At 40.1% G+C, this 12538-nt stretch overlaps 1 protein-coding gene across 4 annotated transcripts in view; it reads left to right on the top strand.

The window, feature by feature from the left end:
• WDR7 (WD repeat domain 7) overlaps positions 1-12538 on the top strand; it is a 301747-nt gene extending 289209 nt beyond the window's left edge. For all 4 annotated transcript variants that reach the window (XM_019722246.2, XM_019722262.2, XM_074339915.1 and 1 more), the window contains 2 exons: positions 3968-4072; positions 9734-12538. In XM_019722246.2, coding sequence (XP_019577805.2) covers positions 3968-4072; positions 9734-9937 — 309 coding nt within the window. In that variant the 3' untranslated portion in view covers positions 9938-12538. The remainder of the gene's footprint in view (positions 1-3967; positions 4073-9733) is intronic.

Genomic DNA, 12538 nt, shown 5'->3' with positions numbered 1-12538 from the left:
TTGTAATGAGCTCACCAGATGTACCGAACCATTTAAAACAGCGAGCTTCTCTGAGCTACCATGAGTGGTACTTGCTTTCTTATAAGACAACAGGTCTTGTGGCTGACACTGCCGTCGGTACTCAGTGGGATTTCTCTGTGTTTCTTCAAAAGGGCCCTGCGGGGTACCTCGCGATATGGGATGGTGGGGGGGGGTGTGTGGATGTGTTCTGATCTAAAGTGTAGTTCCCCCTTTGTCCCAACTAGACTTTAATAAACTAACAAATTAAGCCCAGTGTCTAACCGGACCTCAACAACAACAAAGGAAAACAGGACAAGGATTAGTGAAATGAGTAGGAAGTATTTATTATCAGACACACAGAATGAACATAAATTTAATTCTGCGTTTTTCCTGGCAGTAAAGCAAGCACATGTTAGATTCTGTCATTATTGTTAACATGGTAAAAGAAAGCAACAAAATGTATCTGGAAAGATAAACATTTTCCTGGCAGAAAATTCCAAGATGAACTTAATTCACAGGATCTTCTATTGGACACTAGATAACATAATGACACAGAAGTATGTATTCAAGTGGATGTTTTAAATGCCAGCCCTCTATAAAATAGGAAGACATAATATGAAATATTTCATGAAGACTTTTCTAAAGGAGCCCCTGTGTCTGGTTTTCTGCCTTTGCAACAGGGCTAACTTAGCGAGCCTCGCAGACAGGTAGGTCAGTGTGGGCGTTGGGTTGGTACCTCCTCCAGACCTGCTGGTTTCTAGCCAACTCTGTGTTGCATTCTCTTACTTGTCTGAAGCACTTTCTGGTTGCTGATAAGGAGGGATGCTAATCTGAAGGAGGCAGGCTTAGCATTTTGTTTTGAGATTTAGGGAAGGAGGATCAGTCCACCCCTACACAGAGATTGGGCTTTGAGGGGCTCGCAAGAAGGGCCAGACATTCTTAGCAGTACTTTCAGTCTGCTCATACTTTTCGATGCAAACTGGGACCCCAGGGCATGGAAGAAACTATTTTTGAATCAAATATTTTTAATGGAAGGGTTGCATTAAGTACCATGAGGGACCAGGCAGGAAATAAAGGAAGCAGGCAACTAGTGTTACATACACAGGTCCCCCTTTGTGTGGAAGGGCCACTTTCGCTCAGTTCTGACTGATCTCGCCATGTGTGAACAAAGGCCCAGGGTTGCCAGAACCTCCGGTTTCAGGAGAGGCTAGAAATCTTGATTTTATATGATATCTGATGAATTTGAATACAGGCTCAGGAAATATTTTTAAAAAATATTTCACAGGCTAAACATAACACATCTACAACCAGGTTTCATCTTAAGGGTCTTCCGTCTGCAACCTCTGTTATAAAGCAGGACCTTACTAATCAACTGTCTTACCCATAAATAAGCCTCAGAGGGGTCCAGTAGAATTTCAGATTTTTAGCATAACTGAATCTTGATTTAAAAAAAACAATTAAAGCTGCTTTCCCAATGAGCTCATTAAACTGACCTAGTAATTGAGAATGAAACGTTTTTTTCTTTTAACTGGTTACGTTTTTTTCTTTTTCTGCACCTACAATAATTTTCATTTTAATATAGATGGTGTTAAGTTGGTTTCTTGCAATAATTATTCAGCATGCTCACCCTGTTGCCTAATTTAGCACCACATTTGTGGGCTAGTACCATGGACAGTTACCACAGCTGTTCAATAAAATGCCACAGTCTGAACTCTGTTTCTGGACCACCTAGTAGTATGTTAGCTGAGGCTGATTCTGGCCTATATAATTAGGGCTTTTGTGTGTGTGTGTTTCACTAAATGGTATACTCAGGTAATTGAGTTATATGATTGTTTACATTTGTCTGGTCATTTTTTTCCAGCTTTACTGAGATATTATTGACATATAACTTTGTGTAAGTTTAAGGTGATTTGATACACTTACATGTTATAAAAAAGTTGCCCCCATAGCATTAGCTAATACCTCCATCCAGCAGTCACTGTGTGTGTGTGTGTGTGTGTGTGTGTGTGTGTTAAGAACATTTAAGATCTCCTTGCTGAGCAACTTTCAAGTATATACGTCTGGTCATCTGTAAGTAAGGAGGAGTGACACAAATATTAATAGTATTTATTCAATTTTTACTCGGTGCCATGCATTGTTCACAGTGATATAGATAGATAGGTGTTAATAGACAGACAGACAGACAGACAGCTATAACCTCGTGTAATTGTTATAAAGCTCTACTTGTCATCATCACCATCACCATCATCATCATCAGTCCTACTTTATAGACCTGGGTACGCTAAGGTTAAGTAACTTAAATACCTTGCTCGAGGTCCCACAGTCCGTAGTAGAGGAGCCTACATGCAGCCAGGCAGTCTCCTGACTCAGCCGTGTTCTCCGCCAGCCCCAAAGCCCAGTGCTATCCCAGTGTAACATGTTCCTCTGTTGAAAAACAGGCATTATTTTGGATCCCACGGTGCCTTGAAAGTCTAATGACAGGAAAGAACGGGATCCACAGAGCGCTGAGGAACGTGCTCGGACTCCGTCCTTCTCTCCTCCTCCCTCCCTTCCTCATTGTATCCACACAGATACGAATTATGAGCGGGGTGTTATCTTACAGAAATGTATAACATGTATGGCTCTGAATCACATAATGTGCATGAGGCTCCCACCGAGACTCAAGCTTCACAATTCTTCATCAAAAAATAACAGATGGGGGGGTGTTCGGTTAGCTCAGTCGGTTAGAGCGTGGTGCTAACTAATAACACCAGGGTTGCCGGGTCAATCCCTGAATGGGCCACTGTGAGCTGTGCCCTCCTCAGATAGATAGATAGATAGATAGATAGATAGATAGATAGATAGATAGATAGATAGATAGATTAGATTAGATAGATTAGATAGATTAGATTAGATAGATTAGATTAGATAGATAGATTAGATAGATAGATAGATAGATAGATAGATAGATAGATAGATAGATAGATAGATAGATAACAGATGGAAACAAACCTTACTGGCAGTGTCCTGGTTTACGGGAACACATGTCCCCATTTCTGTCTTGACAAAGGGAGGAGACCAACCTACAGCTTGTAAGCAGACTGAATATTGATTAATGTAGTAGAGGGATGGTCCTTATTAGTTGAGTGTAGGGACATTTGGTCTTTAATACTTGAGTGTAGGGACATTAATACAGTATTATACTAATTTGCTTAGTATCCCAATGTTTTTGATAACTTAATATCATTAAACTTGAGTATATTTTTTATTAGTAAAGATCTATTATCAAAGACCTAGCCTAAAATACAACTTCATTTGTTTAATTCATGGTTAAATCAATGAGAGCTATTTGACACTATTTGGCAAAGTCTCCAAATTATCTTGTTAACTTGTTTGTAATAGCGTTTTGATTTATATGTGTGCTCAAACCTACAACACATGTGTATATGCATGCATGTTTACTAATTGCAGCCATATGCATTTAAACACAGTGTTATTGGTGGGAAATGAAGTATAAAGCATGAAAAATGTATAATTATTAAGGGGTTGAAACTATAGTTTTTAACTCCTCCCAGAACAGACCTGTTACAACTTTGGTTGTTTTTAATTTCAGATGAGTGAGGTTCCTGGGTGGATTTGGTGATCCGTTTCTTAACCTTCCTAATTAATTGTGAAATTCTAATGGGCATCAATGAATTAACATAGTGGTTTGTCCATTAATATGTCTATGCTTTCCCTTGGACTCAGCCGTCTGCCCAACTCAGAGACAGGCAGGTTCCGCAGAGCAAGACTGAAGTCCTTGGGTAAACCAGTGAGAGAACTTTGGTTGCTTCCCCAATTTTTCTAACCTGATTTTATAAATAAAATAAAGAACATAACAGCCTGTAATATCCATGACATAGCTTGTTCAACACTGAATGCATTTGCATGTCTGTGTGTCTTAGTTCTGGGGCATGCATGTAATTAATGACTCTGAATTTTATTTTAGACAATCCATGGACACAAGGGACCAATCACTGCAGTGGCCTTCGCTCCTGATGGACGATACCTTGCCACCTACTCCAACACCGATAGCCACATTTCTTTCTGGCAGGTAAGTGTCGGTGCTACAGGGTCTTGAAGTACATGGATGTTGGGCTTTTGCTGGGAAAGCCTTCCTGTTGACCATGCCAGCCCTCTCTCTTCTTTCAACAAATACCAAGTATTCATTGCTTGCTAATCATGTGCTGCTCAATGCTAGCCAGTGGGGTAGACTGAGAAGACGTTTAGCAACCTGGAAAGGGTGGGGGCACTGCTCTCACAGAACTTTCCATCTGAGGGAGACACAGGTAAATAACGCAAGTAATTACAGTACAGAAGGGAACCTGAGAATAGGTGGTGGGATGGCTTCACAGAGGAAGTGACATCTAAGCTGAGACACGAGGCTGAGGAAGAGCAGGGAGGAGTGGGCATTTTGGGAGAGGGAGCAGCCATCCCGTGGGAAGCAAGGGCATGGTGTGTGTGAGGGCTTGGCCTGAAAGGAGTCAGGCAGGAGGGCGCCGTGCTCGGGCTGTGCATTTACACACGGTGCTCAGGCAACTCCAACAAGGGGTTGGGAAAAAGGCAGCCTGTGTCCCGTTTATATTGTCTCAGTTTTGTTTGCATTCTGAATTTCCCACATTACGCTCTTCACTCCCAAACCATCAAAACATTTTTAAAACTCCAAGTGTCATTGACTGGCAGTTCATGACAATGCCTGTGTTTGACTCTGGTTAAAGCGAATGTTAACTTTGAACAACTAATTTTTTTCAATAGAACTTGTTTCATCCTCACCAATTAATCTTTATCCTGTCTTCTTTTTAATGACCTTACCTCTGATAATTACAAAAAAATTAAACATTACCAACTCTCCCCCAAGAAAAATTAATTTAAAATTTTGTTGTTACCTTTACTTTCCTAGGCTGCAAATATGTTTTATGAGACTCAGTTTATTGCTTTGAAAACTGAAAAAAAAAACGAAAGTTTTAACAAGACTTCAGTACAGCTTGATAATGTTTTTTGTAAAAAATCAGTAGCTAATAAAATGTAAAACAGATATAATAAATTGCTTAATTAGCAACATTCTATTAAAACATGACAACTTCCAAATCTGTCACAGACTTTTACTAACTCTTCATCTAATTTAGTTTTCCAGTTTATTATCTCATTATCCTTTCTTCCAGAATATATCTCCAGCATCTGAATTAGCTCATATTAAACTCTTTTCCTTAGAGATCTCACCCAGTCTTCATTTTTCCCAGTGGGTAACCACAGGACTCGTATTTTATACTATTGAAATCCCACAGCAAATCCGTTAGGTGTCCACAAACTGGGCTCTTGCAGCATTGATGCTTAAAAGAGTTTCCCTACCAACTGTTTCTTCTACTTATGACTACACAGTGATCTCTGTTACACCAACCATACTTTGATACAAATTTTTCCTTATTTCCTGATCTCTTGAAACCCGGGAGGAGTGTTTATGTAGAGTTCCCCTGATTCAGCATTTTTTCAGTGTCTGAGTGCTGGGGCTGGCCAGTGCCTCAGGCATAAAGAGTCAGCAGGTCGTAGGTCCCTGCTTTCAGGGAGCTGGTGTCCCATCCACGCTTTCTTCTTTGGAATCACAAACACAAATCTCAGTTGTCCAATTTTACTTCCCCAGAAAATGTAATTCCTTGTATAAAAGAAATTAGCCAGATTTGAAACTTGCAGTATTTTCTTGAATGTCTCTGTAGTAAACCTTTTCCCCCCCTATCTAGATGTTCAAAGTTCTATTTGGATGTGTTCATCCCTTGCTTGACTGTTTCTGTTTCTATCCAAGTTTCCTCCTGCCCCCCTCATTGATGGAGTTCTGTGCAGCACCCCTCCTTTCCCTGGACATAAGAGGATCCATTAGGTGACATCTTGTTGAGGCAACTTTCCGTCTTCCAGTTCTCTGCAGGCTCTGGCCGCAGTGTCTGCCAAGTGCACGGAAACCTGTGTGACTGTACGGGTGGCACTGTGCACAGTGTCCCCTTGTCCCATACACGTCTACTGCGGGGGTGACCTCGTGCCGTCTGCACGCATGGGTGTTCCAGGGACACAGCAATGCAGCCAGCGCCCAAGTCCGCCTTAACTCGAAACCCAGTGTCAGTATTTAAAATGCAGCCCATTTCTCACGGGCTTAAATTATACCCAACTCGATCTTGAAATTTAAGTGGAAGACGCAGAAACATTTTTTCAGCCTTATCAAGAAAATACAATAAAACCTCTTCCAGAAGTATTGTGGGTTTTTATTTGAATTAAAAAGAATCCAGAAGGCAGTGTTGGATCTACCACTGCTCTCCCCAAATGGGCTTTGCTGATTTATTTAGATACATATTGTTTAGTTCTAATGATGTATGATAACACTTTTATATTATTCCAGTAAATGTACTGTAATATATTTTGAAAACGTAATGAAGTCTTATTAATACAGAACCTTACAAAAGCTATCAGCTATTAAAACCTTTGCTGAGAAATGAGTGTTAATGAGAAATATTGGTTGGATAATTACTCAAGTGAGACTTAGTAAAAGGTTTGCGTGCAGCATTACTTACACTGAGAATTGCATTAAAACACTTCCTGTTTTGATGAATTACATCTGTATGTGTTTCTGTGTGTTCAGAAAATAATCTTCACAGAACTGGTTTTGTGAAGCATTGTTTTTAAAGGGAAAAGAAAAGCCAAAGTTACATTTTAGTTATTTTATATACCCAGCTATTATCAAGTGATATAATTTGGCAACCTTTCAGTCCCTTTGAGTCTCCAATACCATCTTTCTACAATTTGAGTATTTCACTTCAGTGTTTCAATCAAGGGGAGTGTAGTAATGCAATACAACCCTAATTCTCCCACCTAAATTTGACCACTGTCTCCAACAAATAAGTATCCTCTTTTAGACATGTTAATAATAAATTAGGTGAATAATTGGTTTCATTTATTTTTATTTATTCCATCATACAATAGAATACTATTCAGCCATTTAAAATGGATGGTGTAAATCTATAGTCATTAACATAAAAAGATTGCCCTCCACATTTTGTTGAATGAAAAAAGCAGATTGTGCAACTGCCTTTTAATAGGAGCCTGTTTATGTAAAAATTTTTAAACCAGCTTCTCCTTATATACTTGGAGGTCTAGGAAGGTGTTTACCAAAATGCTAGTGGTTATCTCTAGGAAGAGATTTCAGGGGATTTTTGCTTTCTTTTTTACACTTCTCTTCCTTATTTAAATTTTCCACATGAGTATTTCTCTTTGTAATCAAGAAGAAATTTAATGTTCACGAACATTACAATCCCAGGTAGTTGTCATTATTCAAGTCTCAAATTGCCCTTACCTTAGCGTAGTTTATAGCCAGTCACTCATCAAGTAAACGTTAACAATGAATAACAAAATGGTGGTTGGTTCATTGTTTTGGTGAGAGTTCTTTGAGCTTATCGGAAAAATTAATACTCATCTTTACTACTTCACATTCATCTCTAATTTGAAGAAGTCACAGGAAAAGGGAGGTCTGAGATGCAACACATTATCGCTAACGTGAAGGTCTTCATCATTCCACCTTTATGCCACTGTAATAGTTATATACCTTAGAGAATTTGGCAGAGCCCTGTTCAGAGGCGGGAAGGCTGTTTGACCAAAGGCATTTATCAATGGATTTATCAATCGTTTGAGGGATGGCTCAGCTTGTAAGGGGCACCCAGATGTAATAATGGACTTTAAAAAAAAAAATCTTTCCTTCTGTAGCATCCGATAGATATTCTCTCCCATTAGCCCGCAACCCATTTCTTGTCCATGGCTAAATTTGAAGAGAAGAATTAAAAATAAGGAAATGTCTGAACATATTGGATACCCTTAGCATTTTAAGCCACCAGCAGAAATCAAGTTTCATACATATTTTCATAGAAAATCCATAAAGAATGAAAAATACTTTCTGGTTATTTATCAACTGAGAAATTAGATTTCTTTAAAGGAACAGTATGCCTGTTGATGCCAGTTCATTTTAACCAGCAATTTTCTGGATCATTTGGATATGTCCTGTAAGAGGACTAAATTATTATGTACTGTTGCTTTTTGTACAAGTGAGAACTCTCAAATCAAGCTCACCGTCATTATTTATATTTAAGCTATTGGGAACCTCCAGAAAGCAATAAGGCATTGACTTTTTATCTTTTACGGAGTTTTTGGGAAATAAAGGAAGGAAAGGAAAAAAGGGAAAGGGAAGGAAGCAAGGGAAGAGGCCTTTGGGGGATGACAGTAAGGCAATGCCCAGCTTTAAATGTTCACTGAACAGTAACAGAAAGAGTTAATGATAACCATACATTTGGTTTTAAAATGTGACCTCGTACACTAGTGATTTTTTTTCACCTCTGTGTTGTGTTCAGCACTATTATTAATGCAGTAAAATCAGTAACATTAGTCATCTTAAAAGGGTTATTACTCAAGATGATTTAAATTGTGAAAATGTCAGTGGAGCCTGCACGCTTCCTGCTAGAGACGCCGTGATTTACGCCCTCTGACACCATCCTGCTGCTGAGAAGGGCCAGAAAAAGGAATGGCTTATATTTTGCACTGATCCAAATGCAGAGCATGATATCAGCAATAACATATCTTAAATGTCCGAGGATTTGCCAAGGTTTCATGTGTCAACCATTTATGTACGTTGGATTGTAATCTGCATGCTTCATACAAATCCCCAGAATCTTACACGTTTAGTTGGAGGTTTTACTGCAGAGCAGAATTGGAAACAAAAACTAGTGCAAAGAAAAACATTACTTCTGAGGCCTCTTTCCTGATTTTCGGTGTGCCTTCCCTGCAATTGGTAATACCACAGAAGACATATATCGCAGAAATGTTAAGTAATATTTAGAATCTTAAGGCTTTGTTAGACTCAGTCCCTCGGACAACAGTTCACAGAGATAACTGCCATTCAATATTTGGCATTTTGACCTGAATGCGTAGTTGTTCATAAGCCATAATTTCCATGTTATTTTCCACTTATGTGAATGAATTACAAGAACTTAAATTTTAAATCAAATCCAGAAAAGCCACCAAAAAGCAGAAATCACCAACTAATAAAAATGTATTCCCAATAAAGTGTTAAAGTATATTCTCTTTAGCTTGGCAGCAAAACAGGGAGCCACAGAGCCCAGGGCGACATGGGGTCAATTCTTGTTTTTTCCCTTCAAAATAAACTAGAGCTTTCCAGAGACTCAATGTTTTAAAAAGCAGGTGAGGAGGGCAGGTGTTGGGATATGGAGATAAGAGCTAAATTTCGAACTCGGATCCAGTGACCTCTCACTCTGTCCCAAACTTGTCTCCGTGGACTCATCCTTCAGGGGATGCAGGTAGCACTTTTGTTGAAGAACAAAAAGGTCCACAGTTTGAAATACCTGTAATTTCCAAACAATGTCTGATTGAACCATTTTATCCCACATGCAGTTTAGCTCCCTTCTTTAAGATCGGACTTTCCTGCTGTCAAGTTCTACCCACAAAGTAAAATTTCTCTGGATGTATGCGTTTACTGTAACAGCGTCAGAACAATTTCAAATACACTGGAAGGAACCTTTCAAGGTTAAGAATAAACTCTTAGATGAACGTGAACAAGCATTGTAGAGGAGGAAGTGACCAGAAGTGTGTGTCACTCCAACCACTGTGTGGTGGGGAAAGGGAAGCGAGGCTTGATGTGACACGTGTGCTCTCCTGTCCCTGTGTCCCCCAGATGAACACGTCACTGCTGGGAAGCATCGGCATGCTGAACTCGGCACCTCAGCTGCGCTGTATTAAAACCTACCAGGTGCCCCCGGTGCAACCCGCCTCACCCGGGTCCCACAACGCCCTGCGGCTGGCCCGGCTCATCTGGACTTCCAACCGCAACGTCATCCTGATGGCCCACGATGGGAAGGAGCACCGCTTCATGGTCTAATGCTGGCGTCTGCCGCCGTGACTGCAGCTCAGCACTTCAGCTCTCTAGGCAGAGATCCCTCCGTCCTTACATGTGCTGGGTCCTTCCTCAGTGCCTGCCCACTCCCGTGTCCCCCAGGGCGCGGCCAGGTCTGTGTCACTCCTGCATGGTCCTCGGGCAGACTCCTGCTCGTGCCACCTACCGATTCAGAGGTATGCACACGTCGCTCTGCAGGATGTGGCCCTCCTGTCACTGGGTCGCTTTTCCCTGCTGAGAGGGAGGGGAAGCCGGTGGTCCCTAGGGAACGCCCCTGTTGCTGGGTGCACCAGAAGCCCGAAAATCAATAAACACTGTGATTGCACTCCCAGCCCAGATCAGCATTTTCCTCAAGCTAAACCCCATCTCCGAAGTACTGCTTGAGCCTGGTCGTTTTGACATTTGGGTTTTGAGGGAATGTGCAGTCCTAATTGTTGAAATTATTTTCCTTTGGATTTCCTAAAACATGCTACTGTTTACCAAAAAGATTCTGTGTTTACATGGTTTTTTTTTTTTCTTTTTCTGCTGATTGTTTAGGAAATCACTCAATCCAATTTCCTAGGGTTTCGCTACTAGTTTCTTTACTAACACCTAACCAATTTGAGATGAATGAGAAAATATACAAAAAGAATGTTTTGTTCCTCATGGAGAATTGCGGTTTCCCAGACTCCTAGCCTTCTAAAATGCTCCTACCCTGCTTACGTGATAGTGTGTTTAGTAGTCTAAAATAAAAATCACCACTACTAATGATCTAGTTAATATAATTATCCAGTCGCTGTAACTAATCTCTTAAATGGGCTTTTGTAATAAAGAACCAAGTTTGGAAGCATCACCTATACCTACAAAGAAGACGGGATGTCTACTGCTACAGATCTTTTAAAGAAAGAGCTTACCCCTTTCTTCAGAAACGTTACAGACCTATAGTTCTCATGCATCCGACCTCTGTCATTCATCATGTGATAGTTACAATTCAGCCTGCAAACTACTACTGATTAATTAAAGAAAAACTAAGATAGCGTTTCTTTCAAACACGTATCCTAGAAAATTAGTAAGTATAGCACAAGCATTCAGGACATATATATAAAATGTGAGTGCTCCATCAGTCTGAGCAAACACTGAAATGAGAGTGTTCATGACACTTGGAAGGAAGTCGGCTTTAACTTGGCTGCTTTCTTCTCATTCAAATTCTGCTGATTCCTGCTCATAGTAATGAGGGAAAATCCATAAAGTAATATTTTGTTTGAATACTCCTAACAAACCTTGATCTGTATATTGTTGGGGAGTTGGTTGGTTGGTTGTTGATTGGTTGGTTAGTTGGGTAAAAAGGTTTATTAATGTAAAAGTAGAAAACGACTTATGAAATTCAGAGAAAATATGTGACGTTTACAGAGGAACCAAAATGATATTGGGAGCCTTTAATTTAAAAAACATAGATGTCAGAGTTTATGTAATATACAAAAGAGTAGGATCGTAGTCTGGGAACAAATACGTCTGTTATTTTATTGAAACAGCTTTTGAAGAACGTGTTAAGAAATTAAGACCACTAGCACGTCTCTTTCATGTTGCTATGAAGTATGTTATTTCTGTTGATGGCAAACCTGCACCATTCCCTGGTTATAGACTTTGGGTGTTCTTTCAAAAGTGAATTTCTGCCACCTGCATGTACATTGTATTTATAAAGATTATATATGTAGTTTCCAGGAAGAAACAAAGAACTACACAGTGTAAGCTTTATTTGTTTACTGAACTTGCCATTGTATTCGGTGTAGATAGAGGTACCTGAGGTAAACAAAAGGTGCACTTGGTTTTTCCAGTGGGCTCCTGAGTCATCTCAATAAGCCAGCACGTGTTTACTTTATGAACTTAGATGGGGATTAATTTATTCTAGACGACACGGCTGTTTGGGAATGATGAAGGAGAAGTGTACCTTAGGGATTTTCTAAAACAAAACGTTCAGTGCATCTGGAGAAAGGTGTGAGACTGACAGGCGGGCCACCACACACGCACTGATGGATGGCACGTGCCGTGGAGAGTTAGAACAAAGCTGTGAGGGCCAGAGGAGCGAAACGCCTGGGCAATCGGCATAGACCAGCCTGTTAACACATTGTCCGCACAGATAGCCAAAATGACTGGCCAGTGGAATGTTACGATCATAAAACTCGGGGGGTAGATGATGGTTAGACAGATAGCTCTAACTGTTAGGCTAACATCTGCATTCTTGTTAACACAAATCTCTCCTTGGTTATTTTGACAACTGCAGTCCAAACTTCATCACAGCACTGAGGTAAACTTTGTATTTGTCATCCAGTGTACGCTGTTCGTGTTTTATTAATTTCCTTGGCACTGTATTTGGCCCTGTCCTTGTAAATGTAGAGACATATGTGGCTTCATTGATAACTTCCAAGCAAAAGATGACATGATGTGACACCTGTATGAAAATGTAATGATTGAACTCACTGTGTACAGCGAGTGAATTAAAGTGTCTGCCTCTCAAGACATTTCTTGATGATTCCACTTAATAGATCCTATATGTGCTGAATGTTCCTCTGTACATATGTGTGTTAAATAAAACTGAGTTGTACTGAA

The sequence above is a fragment of the Rhinolophus sinicus genome, linkage group LG09 (assembly GCF_036562045.2).
Source record: "Rhinolophus sinicus isolate RSC01 linkage group LG09, ASM3656204v1, whole genome shotgun sequence".
NCBI lineage: Eukaryota > Metazoa > Chordata > Mammalia > Chiroptera > Rhinolophidae > Rhinolophus > Rhinolophus sinicus.
This window is presented reverse-complemented; position numbering and strand designations above follow the sequence as displayed.